At 44.6% G+C, this 24,898-nt stretch overlaps 1 protein-coding gene across 1 annotated transcript in view; it reads left to right on the top strand.

Annotated features, from left to right (window-relative positions):
• Positions 1-578: 578 nt before the first annotated feature.
• RBPMS2 (RNA binding protein, mRNA processing factor 2) overlaps positions 579-24,898 on the top strand; it is a 30,771-nt gene continuing 6,451 nt past the window's right edge. Inside the window, exons 1-6 of the mRNA XM_026684073.2 lie at positions 579-1,114; positions 16,944-17,021; positions 18,298-18,336; positions 19,352-19,414; positions 20,668-20,818; positions 22,282-22,430. Of these exons, the coding sequence (XP_026539858.2) occupies positions 1,061-1,114; positions 16,944-17,021; positions 18,298-18,336; positions 19,352-19,414; positions 20,668-20,818; positions 22,282-22,430 (534 nt within the window). The 5' untranslated portion in view covers positions 579-1,060. The remainder of the gene's footprint in view (positions 1,115-16,943; positions 17,022-18,297; positions 18,337-19,351; positions 19,415-20,667; positions 20,819-22,281; positions 22,431-24,898) is intronic.

Raw genomic sequence — 24,898 nt, 5'->3', positions numbered from 1 at the left:
CCGGCTCAAAACGGGGTCGCGGTTTGGGCGTGTCGTGAGAATACACGATTTCATCCTTTCTACCTGGGGATGGGGGGAGAAAAGACCCTCGCCCTCCACGCACCCCACCCCCAGTGCCCAAACCAGGACTTTCCTGTCTCCTTTCCCTCCCCCCCCTCCTCCCACAAAGTGGTCCCTTGGCTACCTTGCCAAACGAGAACACACACACAGAACCACGTGTGTGTGTGTGTGTGTGTATGTGTGAATCAACCTCTCTTTCCCCGGCCCGGTTCCCTTCCTCCCTCTCCCCCCACCCCCCGGGACGGCGTGGCCGTGGGCCGAGCGCGAGGCGGGCCAGAAAAGCGCGCGAGCCCTTTAAGGGAAGTTCATGAAAGTTTTAAAAGTTTCCGCGGAGGGCGGTGGGGGGGAGATGCGCGCGCGTGCGAGGGACCGTCGAGGGGGAGAGTTTTTGGCCAGGAGGAGGCCGGGATTGGCTGTCGGGTTCCCCTGGAGACGGGCGAGAGGGGCCCCGCCCCCCGCTGCCGCCTCGGCCCCACCCCAGAGCCCAGCCTGGGCGCGCGCACATCTGCGCGGTTCTCTGTGTGTGTGTGTGTGTGAGGGAGTGTGTGTGCTGGCGGGGCCCCGGCGGCAGCTGTAGCTCGTTGGCCCCTCGGCCGCTCATTGGCCGGCCGCGGCGTCCAGCTGGCCGCGAGCCCGGGGCGCGTCCAATAAGGCGCGCTCGGGCCCCGCCCCACCTGCACCGCACTCGCGCGCACCTCGGGGCCCCCGCAGCTCGGCCACCACCACCCCTCACCCCGCTCCCCCGCAGCCCCGCCACCTGCCTCACCTCGCCTCGCCTCGCCCCGCGGCGCCGAGCAGCAGCAGCAGCAGCAGCAGCCCCCGTCCGGCACAAGCCCCGCCGCTCGCCTCAGGAAGCCCGCCAGCCCGGAGGGAAGGGAAGGAGAAGGAGAAGCCGCCGCTGACGGCCAGGCGAAGCGGCCCCCTCGGAGCGACGCCCGCGAGCCTCACCTCCCTCCCCCCGCCCCCCTTTCCCGCCGCCCGGCTGCCCTCCGCACCCACCATGAGCAACCTGGCCAAGGAGAGCGAGCACAGCAGCAGCAGCCTCGAGGAGGAGGTAAAAGCGCCGGCGGGGCGGCCCCTCGGGGGAAAAGGGGCCCGGGTGGAAGGGACTTGCAGGGGCCCCGACGGCCGGTCTGGGCGCTTGTCCTGCCTGGGCCAGGACTCCGGGAAGCCCCCCGCTGCCGTCTCCATATAGTCCGAGAGGGAGAGGCTGGACTCGGATAGAGACCTCTGGGTGCCCCCTACCTGCCCTTCTCCCCCCGCCCCCGCCTCCCCTTTTGGGCTGTTTTCCTTTGGATTCCTTCTCCCCACCCCCACCCTGCCTGCCCCCTCCCAGGAGCCCCTTTGGGGCTGTTTTCCTCAGGATTCCCCCCTCCCAGCCATGTCTGCCCCCCTCCTGCCCCTTTTGGGCTGCTTTGGATTCCTTCTCCCCCACCCCCACCCTGCCTGCCCCCCCAAGTGCCCCTTTGGGGCTGTTTTCCTCCCTTCCCCTGGAGAAGGGGGGCTTGGGGAGGTAGGTGGAAGCGGCCAATATGGAGGCTGGGCTTTGCCCTCCAGATGTTTCTTCTCCCCCCACTCAACCTCTGCCTGGCACCCTCTGAGGATGGCTTTGGGCTCCCCAAAGGGGAGGTTTCTTTCTTCGCAGCTTTTGTCCCCTTCTTCTGCCCTCTCTAAACCAGCATTGCCCTTCCCCAAAAAGCTACATTTCGGTGGAGGGATATTTCTGGGCTCTTGTTTCTGGGGTTGTTGGAGGTGGTAATTGGGGAAAACGATAACGGTTGACGGTTCCTACTTTTTGGAAAGCTGGGTGTGTTTTTCTTATATATAAAACCACAATCGAAAGGCAGCCCTGGAAAATATCAGAATCTGGTCAGTGATGGAAGCAACTTAACTAGAGAAGTTGACTAACCCTTGTGGCTGCTTAGACCAGCTTCGGAGTGATGGTGGATTGCTGGTTTCCCCCCCTCCCCTCCAGCATCTCTCCTGTATGAAATATGTAATTTAAATTGTATTGGCCACCTCCTTGTACAAAGAAGGCTGGAGTTGTTTGCTTTCGCTCCATAGATGCTGGGATGTTGCTAAACCTGGTCAAAACATAGCTTATCATTACCAATTGGTTCTTAAATGAAAAATAGCGCCTGTTCTTAAGACTGAGCTGACCTCTGTTTTGGAAAAACCGCATCCTTCGGTTCATTCCCAACCCTCTGAAAAACAGGCACGGGGCTTTGCTGGTGCAAAATGGCAACGATTTTGATCCAATTCCTTAACGGATAGTGAATTCCTACCAGGCGTATTGCCGTAATGGAATTAACTTCTGGGAATGCTTGGCGGGGACCTTGCACTCTTACGATGTATGAAAAATGCTCTTAAAGTACCATTTTCTGATGTAGCCGTATAGGTGGGATGTGTAGGGGTCGTAGTACGTAATATCACACCTGAAACTTGCTTTTAACTGCAGTGACAACTGGATATACTAGAAGGTGATATTTGCGCTAGTTTATGAAGAGAAAGTTCCGAGGCTTGGCTACTGTGTGTCTTTTGTTCAGACTATTTCTGATGCCTTTCTTTTGTGGGTTTATGCCAGGAGGAAGAAGCAGTTCCTCTTGTCTGTCTGTCGGTCAGTCAACAGGCCAAAAACAATCTGTCTGCAAGCTACTTATTTAAACCCACATTAAATATCCTGCAATCACTCCATGAATCTTCCCGTTTGGATGTACAGATGTTCTAAATAACTTTCAGTTTCCGCTTGAAGGCTTTGTTTTTTGTTTTTTTAATGCTGGTAGAATGCTACCTGAACTTTGGCTTGTGGTCCATGTAATGTCAATGCTGCATTTAATTTAGACAATTCATTTGCACGTAAGGGCAGCACTGGCATAAGTGCCAGTTTGCTGGCCGTATTTCTTTGTCCTGGCAGTCAGAGAAAAGAACTCATTCCGCATAGACTATCCGGAAGTGCATTCAGCTCATTTAGCTATGCTTTAATTTCGGGGAGATTCTGGGGACTTATATCATTTCCATGAGATTCCATTTCCACAATCTGCAAGTGGAAAATTAATAGCATTTTGGTAAATAATCCTGACATGTTAAGAGAGACTGTTTCCAAGAGAGGCTGCCTTGCATGCTTTTTTGAAGGAGAGAGTAAAGATAAAACAAGCTTTCTTGGGGAGGGGAAAAAAACTGTTCTCAAATAAATTCCCCTACAAGAGGCACATTCACAAATTGTTACTAAAATGTTTAACAACAATATGTTTCCATTTGCAATAATAAAAGCAGGCGGTTTTCCCTTTGGCTGCAAGATAAGGATAATCTCTTCGGTGGGCAGTTCTAATCGTTTTGATAGCTGCTGTGAATAGTTAAGACATTTCCCTTAAATACTGAAAGAAGACAAATGAAAAAGGAACACAAGTGATACCACATTTGTGTCTAGGGATGGCAACAGTTCTTCAGAATTTCAAGCTAGATTTTTTTTAGTCCTATTTGAAGATCACTAGGATTGAACCTGCAAGATTAAAGCCACACTAGAAGTACGTAATCCATGACACTCTGGTTAAAATAAAATAATAGAATAAAAAGCTTTGTCATCAGCAGGGCTCACCTAACCGTCTAGCTAACCCAAAAGACTGGGAGGGACACCCAGATTACAAAAAGGCTAACAGGGTTGAAGGTCATCTGGGAGATTCTTGCTAGCTTCTAGGAGCTCAAGTTGGTCTACATCGGGGGTTTCCACCCTTGGCAATTTTATGATTTCAACTCCCAGAATTCCTTAGCCAGCCATGCTGCAGCTCCATGCTTTAGCCTATCCATGCTGGCTGAGAAATTCTGGGAGTTGAAGTCCACCAATTGTAAAGTTGCCAAGGTTGGGGACCCTTGGCCTTATATAGTCCTCCTTCCTGCCTCCATAGCAATTCTGAGTTGAGGATATACCTGAATCAGGGACTCCTTGTTCCAGATCCAACACGCTAATCACAACGTCACTCAGGCTTTCTCCAAATCTCGATGAGGAAGAATGTTTATCTTTGTACTAAATGCAAGCATCAGATAAGACCGGACACAAGGAGATAGTGACTGTCCCTCCCAGTGTGGTTGGGCCACAACCCCCACCAATCTTCTTCATGGTCTATGTTTGCCTTCATCTTCAGTTACATGATTCCAGGAAGGAGGAGTTCAAAATTCTGCTAAGATACCTCCAAGTGATCCTTTCCATGTATGTCCATTTGAGTTGCCACTTGTATTATATCGTATTGGCTGAGGGTTATGGGAACGGGAGTCCAACCTATTTAGAATGGCTATACTAAAGATTGGTTAAATGGGTCCTTTTGATGTCATGTACCCAGTTGCTATCTGTTTAATCTTGGCTTATTGGAGTACCCAAATAAAATACCCTTATTTGTGGGTTGGCAATTCTCAAGGGTAAGTGTTGAACATCCTTATAAACCATAGCTTGTTTAGTCACTGCTTAACACCCTAAACCAAACATTGAGTGACAAATCATAATAGCAGATTTTTAAAAAAGGGACACTGTGCCCAAAATAAACACGTACAATGCTTTAGCACTATGTATGACACCCAACCACTTTGTGGCTTAGCAAAATCTCTGAATCCAGCCAAGGTAGGAAGTTTCTTGTCTAAATAGACAAGCTCGGCTTCTCTCTATATATGGCTGCAGCAAATGTGTTTACATCTCGCAGAGACAAAAAGCAGAGCCCTTAGTTACAAGGGGGAATAAAGACACGCTCTGTAGCCTTCCAGCGCTCGGCCTGTGTGATTAACTTCAAATCAAGGACAATTTGGGCTTATCTGGTTTGGCACAGCCCCTCTCCTCTCCCAATATCTAACCAGCACCTTTTCCAAGGGGTGCAGAGTACCAAACTTGGCCATTAAAAGTTTATTGACCAAAGAGCACATTCTTGGTGTCCTGCAGTTGCCCCGTGTGTTATTTATATCTTTCCAAGTAACTTGGCCGATTAAATGTTTTTTTCCATTATCCCAGGAAGTTATAGAAATTGACAGCAGAACAGTCCTGGGAGGGTTGGAAAGGAGGTAACTTCACTGTAAGAAAGTATATTCTCACATGGATATTGGGTTGTATCTATTTAGCTGGCTGTAAAACAGGGGTCTCCACAAGCTTGGCACCTTTAAGACTTGTGGACTTCAATTCCCAGAATTTAGGGAATTCTGGGAGTTGAAATTCACAAGTCTTAAAGGTGCCAAGCTTGGAGACCCATGCTGCAGAATGAGATTCGTGGCATCAGCTTCTACGTGGCTAGTTTGGAACAGGTGAAGTGTAGGCCAGGCTGCATTCTTAAGATGCTTATTTATCTAGGGACAGGTTTAATTGAGCATCCCAATTCTGTCCTGGGGATAAAAATTGAAGACTGCCTGGGACCTCACTAGCACTAGATGCTGCAGCCTTCAGACCTACCAGAGTAGATAGGATCAAAACATTTGACTGATTTTGCATGACTCATCAAATGGATCCTTTAAGGTACATCCTTTGAAAACCTTGAAACTTAAAATTGGGCACTATATCCCCTTTTGGAATTCAGCCCCTAGATATGTTGTTTTCAGCCTGATATAGCCTTTGAGTTAACAAGTGGCACCCCTTGTTCAATATTTAAATCATTAACAGCTGCAAAAATACAATCTGCTTGGCTGGGATGATTCTCTTATATTCTGCTGGAGAGTAAATATTATAGTTAAGTTCAAGATTCTAATAACATATATTTTATTGGGTTTTAGCTTGGTGCATTGTATGAACCCAACCAGTTGGGTTTTTGTTCAATGAACCACGATCAAGTTACTTATAGAAATCTTGTCTCTGAGTATATGTAAACTTGGTTTGTTTCACCACCAGCAAATTTTCCCAGTAGAAAGATTGGTTTGCAACTGTTTAAGAGCAATGCAATAAATATCTCCCCATTGCTTATCTTAGGTGCTACTGATGGATGCCTTTTTCGTTGCGTGCTTTTGCACAAACAAATTGCATTAGACCAATGTCTATGGAGATTCTCAGTCATCCAAGTCATGCTTGTCCCAAAGATGCTTTTTCAAAAGGCAACTGGGCTTTCTTGATTTTCTTTGAAGATGTTTGGCTTCTCTTCCTTCGAATGGTGCGGGAGTATGAATGGATTTCCAGAAAGATTGCAGACTACAGGAACCATTTGCGCTTCAGTTTGAGATGCAGGCACTACTCAGGTGACCCTGAGGACACAGATGGCCTCCAAGTGGCCTCAAGGACTCTAAAAGAATGCAAATGACCAAGGAGTCTGCAAGGAGTGTAAATCCTTCCATTCCCCACCATCCAATCAGAGTTGAAGAAGCTTCTTGGATGAGAAGCTAAATGAAACTTCTTCAAAGAAAAAACAAGAAAGTCCCATTGCCTCCTGAAAAAATAGCACCTTTGGGACATTAGACCACTGTTTCCCAACCTCAGCAATTTTAAGATATGTGGACTTCAACTGCACACTGGCTGGAAAATTCTGGGAGTTGAAGTCCACACTTCTTAAAGTTGCTGAGGTTGGGAAACATCACATCAGACCAAGCTCATGAACTGCAACCAATATTGGGTGGTAACAGAGGCCATTCATTCAACATTCAGTTCAAAAATGCAACATTGGGGAACCTGAGGCTTCCTGGGCCTAATTGGATTATGTGGGATGTGAGTCCCAGACAGTGTAGTCATGGTAAGGGGAGGGTTGTAGTCCCAACATCTGGAAAACCACAGACTGGCTAGCTTTTAGGTCAGCAGTGTGAAGATACATAGTCAATATCTGCAGCCTTAGTGCACATCAACAACAGTTAATATAGTCCTTTCCTTTATAGCTGTTGAGCAAATTGGGCAATTCAAAATTCTTTTGGGTGACTTAGGTAGCAATGGCAGTGGTCTGTTGGAGCTCCAGCAAACCAGCTTTTTAAGCACTTTATGATGGGTTAACTCAGTAAAAGTTTCTATTTCAGACATTCCCCCCAAGCCACCCTGAAAACTATTCTTGTTGCTACAGCAGTTCAGATGGATTGTTGGCCTGAAGGATGTGATTCGTGTATTAGTAGTAGCCCTTGTGAGTGGATTCACCCCTTTTGAGGGGGTGGCAACAGGTATACTTGGGTCTTCCTTAAAAAATCAGTAACTTTTTTTTTTGCTCTTAGCTTTTTTTTGGAGATAAAAGGTTTTCGTAGCCTTTTGAAGAGATGAGGAGAACTCATTGAAGCCAAAATTTATTTCTGCATAAAAAGCAAGGAAGCCTTGATAGTGTAATACAAAAAGTGTGCACTTTAATTCAGCTAATATGTTTGGTCAGGCTGCTAAAAACCTAGAGTACAGAGTAAAGAAAAAAACTTTATTTTCAAAGATGTGCTGTACATACATTTGCCTGATTCCAAACCTATGTTCACACTAAACCATGATTTATTGAATCGGCATCAAATGGCTGCTGCTAAGATGTGCCATGCTAGTTAGCTACTTAACTAGTTAATTGAATCATGCTACATCATAAACCAGTGGGTTGCAATTTCCTTCAGCTTGAAGCAGTCATCTTTTGACGTGGTCAGGAGTACCACGTGGTCAGGAGTACCACATTTGATGGGAAAGATCTTCAGGCATCTTAAGGGATCAAGCAGGGATCCCATCTGCAAGGCATGGCATCCAATTTGCTCCTGAACCTCCCCCATGTCCAAAATGGGGTCTGAGTACTTGTTCCTGGCTATTGAAGATCTCTGGATCTGCAAAGAGAAAGTTGGTGGGCCTCAGACCGTGCTTTTTTGGATCCTCATAACCCTGTAGTATGCTAAATGAAAACCCAGCAAACTGCATTATGGCTTGGCACAGTTATATACTTTTCTAGTGTATGAGATTCCTTGGGTCAAAGGAGGCCTTTCACAGCCAGCATAGGAAGAGTTGAGATTTAGCTTTGATTTAAATGCAGATATTGAAAAGAATAGAGGCATTTGTATTGATCAAGCCAGCTTGTTTAAAATCTTGCATTGTTCCGCTCTTATTTCGATGGTAAACTGCATCTGTTAACGGCTCTCTTGTCATGAAAAATGAGGGTGGTAATCTTTGCGAGACAGGGTTCACTCCTATTGTTGCTTTGTCTTAGTGATAGTGGGCGAAACTGGAGGGTAAAACATTAACCGGATTAACCGTTGCTCCTTCAAGTTGGTGAAGGAAGTATAACAGAGGTGCCCTTGGACCTACTTGGAATTGTCAACTTGGAAGGTCAAACTTTGCAACAAGAGGAACATCCCTCCAAAGGTTTAAATTCAGCTTTATAATAGGACCATCTTGGTTAAGAATGGTTGAGAAGACTGGAGGGAAAGATAGGAGGAGGAGAACGGGTCTTAAATTGAAAGTCTCAGCAGGTGTGCCCTTTGGCTAGTCTTATCTGAACTTTGAAGCTAAATGTGGCTAATACTAGGATAAAAGTCGGAACCCTGGTCTTGTTTGTGCAGATGCTTGCACTTCAGGTCCCAACATGGTCATTTTGGAGAACTCAAGCCCATCTTGGTTAAAATGGTTGAGAAGACTGGAGGGTTAAAGATTAAGGTTAGACGACCTGGCCTTAACTTCAAGAGGTCTCAGCAGGTGTAGCCCACGTGCCTAGTCCTATCTAATCTTTCTCTAATCTTTATTTGGCTATATACCCTTCAGGTATACAAGTAGGTATACCCTTGTCTTGTTTGTGACAATTTGCAAATCAAGTCCAACAAGTAAATAAATTAAATCAACCAATATTTGAATGGTGCCCAGGTTGGAGAGAATGGTTTTAGTGATCTGATTTAATGGATATTCTTGGCTCCAGATGTGTTCACTCTGTATTTCACACCCAGAGAATACGGCCACAGGATCACAGAAGCTAGCATTTTGCTAGGCTGCAGTATTATAGACCTGCCTGTTAGTATCTTATTGCTGATGCATAAATTAAAGGGAGCTAGAAATATAAGTTATTGTCTAGCTTCTAATGTAAGCTTGCTTATATAAGTAAAGTTCATTGATAATATTTTCCCCCAAATTAGGTGGCTCCAAACTACAAAGTTTTGGGGCCTTCTCTGTAGGGTTTAGCCTGGTGAAGGTAAATGCTCAGGGTCAAAACTGGCTGAGGAATTCTGGGAGTTGAAGTCCACAAGTCTTAAAGTGGCCAAGGTTGGAGACCCCTGCTCTGGGTGACAACGCAGCAATAAAAAGTCCCATTTGCTAGGCTGAGATGCCGTTCTGAACAGACGTGTAAGTTTAATCTGTGCTAAAAATGACATCTGACAGTAGGAGTGGCAGCTAGATATCCCAGAGAACTTGAATATCTTGCCCAGCTAGAGTGCGATTTGGAGCGAGGCAAAAACAAGCAGATATTTAATCTTCTCTTGGGTTCCTTCTCGGCTGATCTACCGAGGATGACCATGTATGGAGAAGGCAGCAGCTAAAATGGGCACCGTGCTCTCCCCACTGCCTTCAGTTGGCAAAGTGTCTGGTGCAATTCCAGCATTTCTGAAGCGGTCCTTCTAACTTACTTGGTACATTAAGGGCATCCTATGCTAATAGGCAGCGAACCTTCTGAAAGCGGCTGCTAGAAAGGAGGGGATCCCAATCTGCTTTTTTTCTAGAAGACTCCATTGTGTCATTAGCATCTTTACTGCTGTGTGTTTGCCAGCGTGGTGCCCATGAAGGTCTGTGTTTCCCCAGATGCATCCTTTAGCGCTTGCCCCCAAAAAAAAGAATCAGCAAAGAAGACCTTTAGAACATTTACTAGAGGATCCTGATTAGAAGTATTAGATACCTATACTGGCCATTTTTACCTACCCTTTCTAGGAACAAACTTACATGTAATCAGGATTGGAGACCACACCTGAAATTGTGAAAAAGAAGGTTCTATGCAGAGTAAGGGACTTCTTAACAGAGATACAGTAGCATAGCAAAAGAGGAGATAAAGTGACAATTGGACTGTGAAATAATGTGACCGTTTTGGTCTGCAGTAAACTAATTTTTGAGGGTTGGTTTGCTGCAATACTTCAAGGCATTACACTAGAAATTGTAGACTGTGAGTTCTAGTCCCACCTTAGGTGCAAAACCAGCTGGTGAGACCTTGGACCAGTCCCTTTCTCTACACTCTAGCAAGAATTCCAAAAATATTGACCAGAAAACTGCAAAAACTTGTCCAGGCTGTTCCCAGGAGTCCACACTGACTTAAAAGTACAAAACACAAAGTCGTTTTTACAAAGAGGGTAATGTAACTTGTCAACTACTTGTGGCCCAATATTTAGGAGTTAATTATTATTTTTGCACAACCCAAAGATGATATATAGAAATTTTACTCCTATTTGTCTGAAATCAGTCCAGGTTTCCCTGCATTAAGCATGAAATGCAAATGAAGGCGAATATACGTGTCCCAGGATAATGTTGCAGTCAGAGGTGGTATTCAGCCGGTTCTGACCAGTTCTGGAGAACCGCTAGCGGAAATTTTGAGTAGTTTGGAGAACCGGCAAATACAACCTCCGACTGGCCCTACCCCCATCTCTTCTCTGCCTCTCGAGTCTCAGCTGACTGGCTGGGTCTCTTTGGTTGCCCTGCACAGGACAGCGGAGCTGGAAAGCAGGTTAGTGGGGTGAGGAGGGAATGGAGATTTTGCAGTCACCTTCCCTTGCCACACCCACAGAATCGGTAGTAAACAAATTTAAGTCCCACCACTGGTTGCAGGAGTCAATCTGGGTCAATCACTGGGACCAAAGGGTTTGTAATTCCGAGCTTTCAGACTTGTGCAGAAGTCCCCATCCTCTAGCAGTGTGTGTGTGTGCTGTTGTGTGTGTGGGCTCCAGCACAAATCTGAAAGCTTGGAAGACAAAACCACTGGGACCAGTGACCGACCCAGATTGGATCCTAAGCATGAAATATTTGGGGGAAACCAAATTTAGATATGCAATTGGACGATGCATTTTGGCAACCCTTGTAAGTTCTTCTCCACTTCAATGCAAGAATTATAGCGGAAGATCTTATAGGCATTAAAGAACTGTAGGGATATCCCCTGCAGTGTATAACTCTTCTACAAGATGCTGGAGAAGTAATAAAAGGGATTATTTTTATCATTGGGGGGGGGGGTCATAAAACCTCAGAAGTTTGAGGGAGGTCTTCAACAAACATAATCAAAAGAGTGAATTCTTCCCAACTTTGGCTCATTTATTGCCTATGTTCTGTTGAAAGGATACATGGTTATAAAGCAAGAAGCTTATTGGTGATCTGCTCTTAAACAGCCAAGTCAATCACGACTCACTAATGGAAACATCTGGATCATATTTTTTTCCTGAAAGCTGATAGGGTGAGATTTGTTTACCCTGCTTGACAGGGTCTCTGATAAAACCCACATGGTTTTAAAAAGAAACAACAGTAGGAAATATTTACACTAGTATGGCCAGGTTTTTATCAGTGTTATAAAGGACAACATGAATGAATATAGGTTTGGACATATGGGAATTTTCAACTGATACAGGGTTGTTTAACAAAGCAGTGACTGAAATGTATCATCATATGAAGAAATTAAAAGATGCAGAGAAACTTGATGTTAACCTGCAACTTGTTCCATCCTGTGATTTTGGAGTATTTCAATAATGCTGTGCAGTGGTGGGATTCAATTTTTTTTCTACCGGTTCTGTGGGCATGGCTTGGTGGGTGTGGCAGGGGGTGGTTACTGCAATATCCTCATTCCCTCCCCACCCCACTAACCTGCTTTCCAGCTCCGTTCTCCTTTGCAGGGCAACCAAAGAAGACCCAGCCAATCAGCTGGGACTCAATGGGAGGCGGAGAATACATGGGGGCGGGACCAGTCAGAGGTGGTATTTGCTGGTTCTCTGAACTACTCAAAATTTCCCCTACTGGTTCTCCAGAACTGGTCAGAACTGGCTGAAGACCACGTCTGATGCTGTAGGTATGCTATATTAAAATATCTTTTAAATTGAACTCACAGCCTAGTTACCAACTGTTCCAGAGGAAGGGAGTTACTTTAAGACAATTCCCTAATGTTGGGTGGGCTCCTGACATACCTTCTGCTTGTCCAGGTCGGGCAGGCAGAAATTCTCAAGGATCAGTGGTCCCTAAGATACCCAGAGCCACATATAGCTGTAGAGGGAGCAGCCAGCCTCTTGAATTGAGCTCATAAATCTGGTATGGCATGGATGCTGATGGATGCTGGCATGGATGCTGATCTTTTCTTATTAAGCAGAAGGTTCCATGCAGTCTTCAAGGAAAGCACCGTATAGAACAAGTAGATGATTGTGACCAAGTCAGTGTCAACTTTGCTTTATGATTTATAATATGACATGAATCCAGAGTTAATTTCTTTCTTTCTTTCTTTCTTTCTTTCTTTCTTTCTTTCTTTCTTTCTTTCTTTCTTTCTTTCTTTCTTTCTTTCTTTCTTTCTTTCTTTCTTTCTTTCTTTCTTTCTTTCTTTCTTTCTTTCTTTCTTTCTTTCTTTCTTTCTTTCTTTCTTTCTATTCTATTCTATTCTATTCTATTCTATTCTATATCTCTTTCTATCTATTCTACCCCTCTTTATCTATCTATTCTAGCTGTCTATCCTCTCTCTCTCTATTCTCTCTCTCTTTATCTATTCTACCTCTCTTTATCTATTCCAGGGGTTTTCAAACTTGACAGCTTTAAGACTGGTGGACTTCAACTCCTAGAATTCCTCCTCCAGTCATGTTAGCTCAGGAATTCTGGGAGTTGAAGTCCACAAGTCTTAAACTTGCCAAGTTTGAAGACCCTTGGTTGGATCTCCTGCTTGGGTGAGGGGTTGGACTAGATGACCTAGAAAGTCCTTTCCAACTCTGTTAATCTGTATATATGATGTGCTAGATGCCGATGTTAAAATTGTCCTGTTTCTTGCAGGAGAAGGAAGGTTTAGCAGGTTGAAAAATTTGAAGCCGTTACTCTTGTCTTTAGCTATTGTCTAGTCAGGTATGGTGAGTGATGGTTCTACTCTCACAACTGCAGTCCTCCCAGGCTTGGGGTTCTAAGCTGGAAAATACCCCTGTTTAGTGAAGGATTCTCCACCCTGCTGGAGGTGTGGCTCTATTCAGCCTCTCTTGCTTTGCTGAAATGTGTTAAGGTATAACTTGTGCTTAACTGCTCAAAAAAGTTTGGGGTGTTGTAAGCCAGGAAGCAGGGCTTGCTTGTTTTCCCTGCTGCATTAACGGCTTGCATCTTGGAAAGGGAAACTGATATGGTCCTCACCCTGAAAACAGGAAAGGATATAACCCAGCACAAAAGCACTGAACTGCGTATGCCTTGATCAATATTATTAATAGATATTATCAGTGACTGGGAATTTAAATGCTCGGTTTCGAGAGAAAGCAAGTCCCAGTACTGAAACCTACCGGGATAAACCCAACTTTCTTCTGGATTGAAACCTGCACAAAACAGATCGGGATTCCTTAGCAATAATTCAACTTGTTTGTTCAGGTTCAAGCATCTCCCTTGTTTCTGTTCTTCAACTTTCAGAGAAGGCAATTGGGGTTCATCACGTGTAATAATACCTCTCATGTCATATTTGATGGACTACATTTAAACCTTGCTTAGATTACACTAGAAAACCATTGCAAACCCTTTGTGCTTAACAGAGTAACAGAGTTGGAAGGGACCTTGGAGGTCTTCTAGTCCAACCCCTTGCTCGGGCAGGGATCCCTATACCACTTTAGACAAATGGTTGTCCAATCTCTTCTTTAAAACCTTCGGGGTTGGAGGCAACTCATTCCACAGACCATCAACCAGTTCTGAAATTAGTATGTGAAAGAGGTGCTTTATTATTAAGCTGTGGCCCTTTTACACTGATTCACAGACTTTTTGGAGACACACAGCAGCCACTAACGCTGTTAAATGATATAAAAATGGTTTAGTTTGTCAGCAGCTATCTCTAATATAATCAGAAAGTTATGAAGCTGTAAAGGGCTTCAAGGAACATCGAGCCAAACTCTTCAGCATGCAGGAAAACCAGTTAAATTATCTTTGACAGTTGGCTATCCAGCCCTTCCTAAATGTTTAGAAGTTATCTAATCAACACATTCCAAATCTTTCAACCTTTCTCAAATTATAAGAGAACTTATTCTGATTCCCCCCCACAGCTTAGATGAACGCTCCATAAAGATGGGACTTCCTTCAGCTGTTGATCTCTAGGGACAATCATTTTAAAACATGGCATTAACAGCTAACCTCTTTTTTAAGGTCCCAAGTGTTTTCCTTCCCACAACTTTGTTTTGCAAGCTCTGGCTATGTTTTGATACCGCGCAGGGCCTTATAAGTCTAGATATTTAAAGTTGACGGGTGCAGTCCAGCATTCCATCTGCCTCTCGTCAAGTGGTTCCAGCTGCATTGTGTCTCAGGACATGAGACAAAGCTTGGGAGAGCATCAACAGCAGGCTCCTAGCTGCATCCAGAGCAGGCATGTTTGAGGAACACTCATGTTCTACCCCAATCAAGCCCCAGACGGAGGGCTGAATTTACTGCTTTCCAGATTCTGAGGCCGCCGGGGGCTCTTGTTAAGCAGCTGCAATCCTAAACTATCCATAAGTTGAGACATCCTGTTATGTGAATTGAAGCTAGGAATACATCGAGCAAGCCACATTTTAGAGAACTCTGGCTTGTTTGTTAGGTGGACATATAGCCATCACATTTCAGTCAAAATTGTCACCCTACCAAGAGCACGTCCTTAAGATATTTCTGCTATTTGTTTTTGCCTCTCCAATATTCTGCTTCCATGTTCTTTTGGATCCCATATTTGTGCACATGTGCATGGACTTACTTGGTTCAGAAAACAAGCTAGTCTATAGGAGAGGAGAGCTGAATTTGCAAATTGTTTAGATGTGCCTCTTTTCTCAATGCAGCAAAACCGATCAACTGACTGCATTCCGAGAAGCAAAGATTTCGTCAGATTGTCCAGCAGGCCAAGAGATTGTCATCTCCTCTGAGTAAAGCCATGTGAACAATGTGTGGTCCAAGTGTTGCTATTTAGATTTCAAGGGCTAGGTAGAAACAAAGCTAGTTCTTAGAACAACGCACCACAAGGGGACAGCGTCAAAAATCTCAGCCTGTGGAAGAGTGAATATTGCTATGAGAATTACACCCAGCTTCGTCAGAAATTGCAGTTGGACATCAAATAATGTTCCGAAGAACAGTCATTTTTAATTGTGCAGCAATTAAAAAGCTGCTGCACGAAGACGCATGCCCAAAACTTAAACTGAGAATTACAGATTCTCGGAAGCATTTCAAAAAGTGTCAACATTTGCAAAATCTTGCATAAAATCTAAACAAGAAGTCTTTGCAATTTCCAAACAAGTTTGACGTATAATATAATCTTCATCAAGAAATAGTTCCTGTGGTAGAATTAACAGTCTTCAAAAAAGAATAACATTAGCAGTGTATGATTGTTGTTGTTTTTTTTAAAAAAGGGCTCATGTTTAATTTCAAGATACTGTTGGTTGCGCTCAGCTGAGAATCGGTTAGCAGAAGCCAAATAGCCAAGGTTGCCCATTAAGAATATCTCTGGCCAAACATCCTTATTGCGAAGAACCTGATAAAGAGGGCATTTCATCTGGAAAACAGGATGTAGCAGTAAGAAGTGTCCCTTTGTGCTGAATTGTTCATTCTTAAAACTGGAAATGTGGTACCAGAAAACCTCTTCTTACAGAAGCAAAGGCACTGTCTAGACTCGCAGAATTCTGGGAGTTGAAGTCCACAAGCCTTAAAGTTGCCAAGGTTGGAGACCCCTGGTCTAGATTCTACATCAAATGCTGAGTGCCTGCTATTGCTTTCCGAGCTAAAATTTCAGAATCCCTCTGTCCAATAATTGGTGTAAGACTGTCACCGTGTTTCTCAACCATGGCAACTTCAGCTCCCAGAATTCCCCAAGGAGTAATGATTGAGTCCATCTACTCCTTGCAACCTTTAAACTCCCGGTAGGCGAGGAGATCAAATCTCTGTGCATCCGTTCGGTAGACTCCTTGATTTTGCAAGGCGCCCCAATGTCAGATTATTTTAAATATGGGGAGTTGGTTTTTAAAATCCCTATCTATGTACAGAAGAAAAACTTTTTGTCAAGATTGCAATTTGATTCTTTCTCCAGGTGTGGTTTGCCTTAAATAGCCATCCATATTGCAAGTAGAAAAGCTTTTATTGGTACCAGTGGGAGATTTTATACCTCTTAAAGCTACCTGTGGGAGTTGGGAGATCATTTTTTGCTACTGGGGGTGGGCTGAGGTGAAGATTGCCTTCTCTGCTTCTGTCTCAAGGAAAATGAGTCATTTTAGTGCGTAATTTAAAAAAAAAAACCAGTTGTTACCTATCTAACATTGTGTAGCTTGACCCTGAGTCAGATGGGATTCAATTTCATGTGACTCAAATAAAAATATTTGTTTCCACGTGGATGGAGAAGACCCTTCCCCGAATTTGTCCTGTTCCTGCATTCGTCAGATCATGTGGTCTCATACCTGAAAGACCAGTGGTGGCATTCAAACATTTTTATTACCAGTTCTGTGGGCGTGGCTCAGTGGGGGTGGCGTGGCTCGGTGCGCGTGGCAGGGGAAGGATACTGCAAAATCCCCATTCCCCACCCCCACCCCACTAACCTGCTTTCCAGCTCCATTCTCCTGTCCAGGGCAACCAAAGAAGACCCAGCCAATCAGCTGGGACTCAATGGAGGCAGAGAAGAGATGGGGGCAGGGCCAATCAGAGGGTGTATTTGCCGGTTCTCCAAACTACTCAAAATTTCCACTACTGGTTCTCCAGAACCTGTCAGAACCGGCTGAAGACCACCTCTGTGAAGAACCTCAACTCTCATAAATACCATACGGTAACTATGAGGTCCAATGATCTCGAACTCTGTTGAGATATATCGTTTTCTTGTCTCTCCTAGGTACGGACACTTTTTGTGAGTGGCCTTCCGGTGGACATCAAGCCCCGAGAACTATACCTCCTTTTCCGACCATTTAAGGTGAGAAGGAATTAAAAAACAAATGTCTGAGTCTAACTGGGGGGAGCCCCCTTGTTCAATGGTAGGGCACCTTCCCAACATGCAGAAAGTCCATGACTTATGACCATAATTGAGCCCAAATTTTCTGCTGCTAAGCAAGAGAGTTGTTAAGTGAGCTTTGTCCCATTTTACGACCTTTCTTGCCACAGTGGTTAAGTGAACCACTGCAGTTCTTAAATTAGTAACCCAGTCCTTAAGTGAATCCAGCTTCCCCGTTGAGTTTGCTTGTCAGGAGGTCACAAAAGGAGACCATACAACCCCAAGGCACTGCAACCATCATAACTGCGAGTTGGTTGCCAAACATCTGAATTTCGATCACGTGACCCTGGGAATGCTGCAATGGTTGTGTGAAAAATCGTCACAAGTCATTTTTTTTTCATTGCTTTGTAACTTCAGCCACTAAACGAATAGTTGTTAAGTCGAAGGTTCTGAGTTGTCTCGTTAGACATCACCAAGAAGGCTGATAAAAAAATTGTCCCAGGTTTCCACAAAGTTCAGTATTCTGGCCTTGGGGCTACTTCTATGCTGTTGTCTTTGCTTACTAAAGCCCCAAATATACATTAAGCTTCTGTAAGACAAGAGAAAGTCCCCCAGCCTATCCTGGTCCCATAATCTGCTAGAATCCAGATTATGACCACCTTGAAGTACAACTCACATCAATCCCAGAGAGCATCACAGAGGAACAATGAAACCTGTTGGACGTTCTAGTTTCCAATATCTGGAGTTCCTTGCTTTCCATCTCTGGCATAATGGACACAGAATCAAATCCACCCACCGGTCTGATTCAGTAGAAAGCAGCCATTTCCTGTGACTCTATTTTCTTTAGTGTATTGATTAAGCAGTGTTTTTTGTCTTTTTACCGAAGGGAATTTTGCCTGAAAATTGCATTACAATACCAGGAAATACACGTAGCTCAGGCTGAACTGTGGAATCCTTGATCCTTGGTTCTTGCCTTGCAGATATTTGATGATGTTACCTAGTTGGGTAATGAAATGTCTGCAAGAAGATCACAAGCTCAGAGAGCACCCCACAATTGTATTACAACTAGCAAAACACAATAGTTGACAAATGTGTGTGTGTGTGTGTGGCGGGGGGGAATACTGTCAGTAGAGTAACTGCATCTTAGTTTAACTTGTTCCTCAGGTCCACCAGAGATTTGTGTTGCTCAGATCTCATTGCTATTCTGCTTCCTTTCTAAGGGAACTGATATAACAAATGTACTGATTCCTCTCTCTAGGGTTATGAAGGATCGCTCATCAAACTAACATCCAAACAGGTAATGCCTCTCCTTCACTCCTGTCCTGTCCAGCCACTCAGTGCAGTTTAAATCAAGGACCAGTTCACCCCCTAATTCCTAAGGGAAAGGAACCTGGCAGGATTGTAGCTGATGCTTCAATTAAGCAATGCAAAGCACCTGTCCAAACACCTTGGCAACCTCCAGACTTCAACTCCCAGAATTCTCCTCAATGGCTGTGCCGGCTGTGGAGTTTTGGGAGTTGAAGTCTACGCCTCTGGAAATCGCCAAGCTTGGGAAACGGTCCTAGGTTATGTCCTCAGCAGTGAGGGAGCCAGCTGTGTTTGGGTCCTAGAAGAAATGTTCTATTTGCTAGCAAAACAGCCCATCTACCTGGGCTTCTGTTTTAGGCACCAGCTCTGGTGAAGGTTACTTCATGTTGTTCTAGAACAAGCCTGACCAACTTGGTGGTGGCCCAGTGGTTAGAGCGCAGCATTGCAGGCTAACTCTGCCCATTGCCAGGAGTTCGATCCTGAATGGTTCAAGGTTGACTCAGCCTTCAGTAAAACGAGGAACCCAGATTGTTGGGGGCAAGAGGCTGACCCTGTAAACCGCTTAGAGAGGGCTGGAAAGCACTGTGAAGCTGTATATAAGTCTCAACGCTATTGCTATTAGTGCTGCCCAGATGTGTAGTTCCATTTCAATAATGCTCACCTGTTCTGGGAAAGGCTACCTATACAAATGATGATACTTCATCATTTAGCCAGATGGGCCACAGGTTAAAGGTCTGTTTCTCCTTCCTGGGGGAAAATAGCATGAGGTGGCTGCTGTAAGGAACATCACTTGGCTGAAATGGACACAAGATGGAAATGAACAAATATATCTGGTGCTCCAGAACATTTAGGAGGCTCCTCCAGAGATGAATGGCTATAAGTATTCTACAGAGGTACTCTTGGTGGGCTTTATAGGAGATAAAGCTTCACTATCCTTTGTTTTGTTTCTGCAATCTGGTCGGGATTATGTACATGCATGTAGCTCAAAGTATTTGTCTTTCCAGCCAGTAGGGTTTGTTACTTTCGACAGCCGCTCTGGTGCAGAAGCTGCAAAGAATGCCTTGAATGTAAGTATTAACACTCTTGTTGTATTGGTGCTCACAAACTGTAATTCAGAACTTGGTTAATCGCTTGGCCCCAGTTCAACACAGAAGGCAAAGCTGCCGTATGTTTTCTGCTCACGTCTTAGTAACCCTGAGTGATAGGGAAAATATCTCTTTCCTGCTACTTAATGGATGTGTGTCATAAACACAGGACGATAAGAACTGATAAGGACTGGCCAGAACTACCCATATTGACTACCAAAGTCAGATAGGAGTAAATAGGAAGGTTATACTATTTCCATTTACTCCTAATCTAAAAAGATGGCAAGGCAGTGTGCTAGATGATTTCAATAAATTAGCATCTGTTACAGAAGTGTAATATAAGTCCTTGGTGAGATATATGGACCAACTCCCATGATTCTCTAACCAGCCATGTCATGCCGTGCTCCAGACAACCAGGGGGAATTCTGGGAGATGAAGTCCATACACCTAAAAGCTACCAAGGTTGAGGAACACTGCATTACAGGAAAATTAAGATTGAGCTTAACGTAAGATGGAATTTGTTGCAGCAGTGATAATAAATCACCCCAGAGATTGTAAACACACTGCAGCTTTTCACGTGAATATTATTAATTAAACAGATGGTACAAGGGGAGGGGTGTAACAAGATGGGTGGCAAACAAATTTAATAAATAATAAATACATCTTAATTGCCCTGTACCTGGAAGGCAAGGTTGCTTCTCCATAAGCATATTTGTGTCCCTAAGTTGAAATTGGCAGACAGTGTGGAAGGTGGAGGGTGAGCCCCATATAATTTAAATATTTTAACCACAGCAGATGCATTCAAGTGGTTGGGTCTGGGTTTTTGCTTTTTGGGAGTGGAAGGGTACAGAATAGGTGTCCAGAGCCTTAACAATTTTTTTAAGACAAAAAAGGGAGAATAAAAATGAATTCTGAGCCATTCTAAGAAAGAACCAATTTCATCCAGGCTTTGCGAGCAATGATTCTGTTGCTGTTTATTTTAATTGCTTATACTGTTATTCCTTTAATCATTCACCAGTATATATACATATACATTTTTAAAGAGTTATATTAGGTGGAATTTGTTTCAGGGAAATGCAACTTTAGGAAGTAGCTTAACTGAAGTTTGGGTCTTCCGTAGGTAGGGCATGTGCACATTTATATGCGTCTTGGTCTTCAGTCAGTTGGTTTCTGGATGAGCAAATGCAGTTTCTTCCTGCTCTCGTAACCCTTTTCCTTCTGTCCTTCTCCTGCAGGGGATCCGCTTCGACCCAGAGAATCCCCAGACGCTGCGGTTAGAGTTTGCTAAGGCAAACACCAAGATGGCAAAAAGCAAGCTGATGGCCACACCAAACCCCACCAACCTTCACCCTGCCCTAGGCGCACACTTCATTGCACGAGATCCTTGTGAGGAGCGGGTGGGGGAATCAATAAGCAAGAAGGGGGGAGGGGTTGGGGTTGGGGGGTCTCTGGGAAGGTGTGCACATTCCTAGTGTGTCCCACTATGGAGATTCTCAAGTCATCCCGGTCATGATTGTCCCAAAGATGCTTTTTCAAAAGGCAACTAGACTTTCTTGGGGGGTTTTTTCCACCTGAAAACATTTTGCTTCTCCTTCAACAAGCTTCTACAGTTCTGACTGCGTTCTGACCGTTCAGTAAGAACTGAAGAAGCTTCTTAGATGAGAAGTGACAAATAGGGTGAAAAACAGCTTCTATCCCAGGGTAGTAGCTCTTTTGAATTCTTACTGTATAGTGTAGTATTGGTGCGATGTTGCGGGTTTTCGGTTCAATGTGTGGAGGGTGAAGGATGTGTATTTGTGTTTATTTTCATGGTCATGATGTGCCCTGAAGATGGTGGTTGATTTCATTGTACGAGGTGCAATGACAATAAAGTAAAGTGAACTAAGTGAAACATTTTCAAGGGGAAAAAAAAGAAAGTCCAGTGGCCTTTTGAAAAAGCACCTTTGCATCCCACTGTGATATTTTTGCTTTTTTTTTTTTTGCATGCACAAGACACCCCTAAATTCAGTTTCTATGGTTAGCGCAAGTGGGAAAAATCTTGAGCCCCTGGGTGGCGTGCTCTTCCTCAACCCCTAGGATGTGGCTGCTGGGTATTCTCCAATCTTTTGACTGTGACTACTGGCTACCAAAGCTTTCTTGGAACACAATTGCTGGAAATCAGTGACAGAGTAGTGTTAATTCAAAAAACAAACTAAGCCCTGGAATCCTGACTCTTGGTGTCCTCATGCTGTTCAGGAGGACAGACTCTTACAGAAACATTAAGCATAGCCCCCAGGCAACAAAGAAATGGGCCATTTCCTGATGCGGTGAGATCTCAAAAGTCTACATTGTGGGAGGTTTATGAACCTGGTTAGGATAGCTCTTGGATGAGCCCTCTGGACAGCATCTTCTTGACCCCTGAGCTAGTCTTACAGGGTGGTGCTAAGCAGAGTTTGATGGGAGACCCTTCCTGCAGAATTGGGGTGAGGACATTTGTGTCTGGGATGGGCTTTTGAAGATGTTTGCATGAATCAATTAATCTTTCGTTTCTTTCCATCAATCGGACAATCTGTAAGTACTCTACCACATTTCCAAATTTTGCCAAACGCTTTCGTTCTGCCCAAAGAGAGTTAATGCTTTTGGGTTCATCATCCCTCTCGTGACATCACAAGCTAAGCTTCCTGTAGCTCTCAAAAGACCAAGATAGCGCCTCGAAAATGTGGCGCTAGGCTCAAAAACTTCCTCGCCCAACTCTTGAGGTTGCCTTTCCTCTACCCATCCGCCTTCCCCTGTGTGCCGTAAGAGGCTCCGTGCTTTCGTCCTCCCCGGTGGGTGGATTTGCTGACCTGCTGCTCCTTCTCCTCTTCTAGATGATCTGACTGGAGCTGCCCTGATTCCAGCATCTCCAGAGGCGTGGGCTCCCTACCCCCTGTACACCACGGAGCTCACCCCGGCCATTCCACATGCAGCTTTCACCTATCCGGCTGCTGCCGCTGCTGCCGCTGCTCTTCACGCTCAGGTGAGTTCACAATGGAACATTTCCCTCCCCCTTTTGGGTGTGGAGCCTCCTCTTGCCAGGGGCAGAACATCTCTGCTTCAAAACTTTTATTTTGGGCATAGGGTTCTTCCCAGGATGGAGAATCTCAGTGAGTGGGTGGAGAGTTGATAGCCGAGAGATACTTCCCTGTCTGCATCCTCAGGGAGGAAGCTTCTGTCCTCCAAACCTGCCTTAAATTTGAGGAAAAACCGTGGGCTGCCATTCCCCCTCTGCTTCTCAAGCAGATTTCTTTGAGGAGATTAATTAAGCAGACCTCCAAGGCAGGGATGTCCAACCCTGGCAACTTTTTAAGACTTGCAGACTTCAACTCCCAGAATTCCCCACCCAGCTTATGCTATCCTGGCTAGGGAATTCTGGAAGTTGGAAGTCCACAGGTCTTAAGGGTTGCCAAGGTTGGACATCCCTGCTCCAAGGGATCCAAGCACGAAAACAACACTCTCCAAACTTGGCAAGTTTTAAGACCTGTGGACTTAAACGCCCGGTATTCCTGAGCCGGAGGAGGAATTCTGGGAGTTGAAGTCCACAAGTCTTAAAGCTGCCAAGTTTGAAGAGCCCTGCACTAAAAGGACACGAGCTCAAAACGGACTGTCCCATTGCAGCAGGACGGAGGGCTTGAATCGGCCTCTCGAAAAGCAAATGCAAAAGTCTTTCAATTTCTCAGATCGAGTGTTTTGATCCCATTCCAAATAGCCCTTGATGGGAAATGCCTATTTTACCTCTTGGCGGGTGTGGGGGTGTGGAGGGGAGGACAATGAAAAGAATTGACCGCCTCCAGTTCAAAGGAAGAGAAGTCAAGAAGGTGACCCACAGTTGGAGAGGTGGATAAGAAGGAGGTGGTCATGTTCCATTTCTGGATACTGTCCGATCCGAGGCGCTCCCTGTTGAGAACAAGGCCTCTTTCAATCTGGCAAAGAAGGCTATGAAGTCAGCTTGAACTCCTTCCCTCCAAAAGCCGTTAAACTACTGTTAATTTGGGTTCTGCTGCCAGTACAAGAACATCTGTTCTTGTAGGGCCTGACCCCTTTCTCCTCTGTCGGAGGAATTGAGGATAGATTGCTCTGCAGACGGTTTAAGGAAGGAAGAACCTAGTTTAGCATGGTGGCTACGCCATAAGAATGTATACAAACAAGGGTAAAATAGATAAAATGCACCAGGTCCAAAGGAGGGAATAAATAACAGTGTTTACAGATGATTTTCTCTCTCTCTCTCTCTCTCATTCCATGGAGTCAGAGTTATCCCTTAAGGGGAATTTTAGTAAATCCACATTCATTTCCTGATTGCAAAAAAATTTTATTAGAAGCTTCACTTCAAAAAGACTCCCTGAGCTACGTGTGGGTGTATGTAAAAGTACATGGATGCCATAACAAGCAAACCTTGTTTTAGGATTAGAGTCTTAAAAACACACACACACACAGATAAAAGATGGGAAAGGAGCTTTTTTTTTAAAAAAAAAAAAAAGTTCCACTTTTTCAAAAGAGTTTGGAGAACGATCTTGCTTCCATTCCCTTAACAAAGGAACACTGGACATACGTCATTTCTGACAAGTATCTCCATGCTCGCTTTTATATGTGTACATCTCCCTGGCCCACTGTTTAGAGAAGGCAGAACACTCCTACAGAAGTGATGCAGAGTTCATAGTAACTCTTGGGCTAAACATACGAGTTGCAAAGGATGAGCTTTGCACTGCAAAATTTAAAGATTTGGCCTCGGAAAAGTGCCGTGCCGATGAAAGACCATCAGGTCCCGTGTTTCTCGTAATTTGGACAATTTGGAACACAGGGCTGCGATTATTTCTTCTCCCCCCTTAGAAAGAAGGTTTCTCCAGGCTGAAGTCTGCAGGTTTGTCCTTTAAAGCAAACGAATGTGTTACTCATAAAAGCCTTTTGAGTTAAACATTACTTCACTCTCCTTACTAAGCAACGGGCAACTCAGAGCTCCGCCCACCACGCGGGCCGAAATTCTGGTGTCTTCATGAAATAATGGAAGAATTGTTTTCTCGATTTTTTGACAGGAGCATAACGGGGATGTTGGGTTAACCCCTTGGCCTACTTTTTAATCAATTGAGGTCTTCGATTTCATTGTTGCTTGGCATAGTCAATGGGAAGGTTATTTATGGGTCATAGTCCAAGGAAATGAAATGGATAATTATTGGGTACAAACCCTTGGTCATCCATTTCCTTGAAGATCCTAAGTGAACCTTTATTGAGATCACACTCCTATGATTTGACCCAGCTGTCATATCTATAGACGTGTTGACATCCCGATCTTTCAATTATTGTGTATTTTTTAATTGCTCCATAGTAAACTTAACCAACCCGTGGCTGAACTCACTAAGCCATGATTTATTTTAACTCACCTGAAAAAGCTTGGTGATTATGTTCACAAATACTACCAGCCCAGAACAGGCCATGCTATGACTCGGTATAATG

Source organism: Notechis scutatus, chromosome 11 (assembly GCF_049901735.1).
Source record: "Notechis scutatus isolate UNSWTSFEM ecotype Mainland chromosome 11, rNotScu1.2, whole genome shotgun sequence".
Classification (NCBI taxonomy): domain Eukaryota; kingdom Metazoa; phylum Chordata; class Lepidosauria; order Squamata; family Elapidae; genus Notechis; species Notechis scutatus.
Note: the sequence above shows the minus strand (reverse complement) of the source record. Positions and strands in the feature narration are given on the sequence as shown.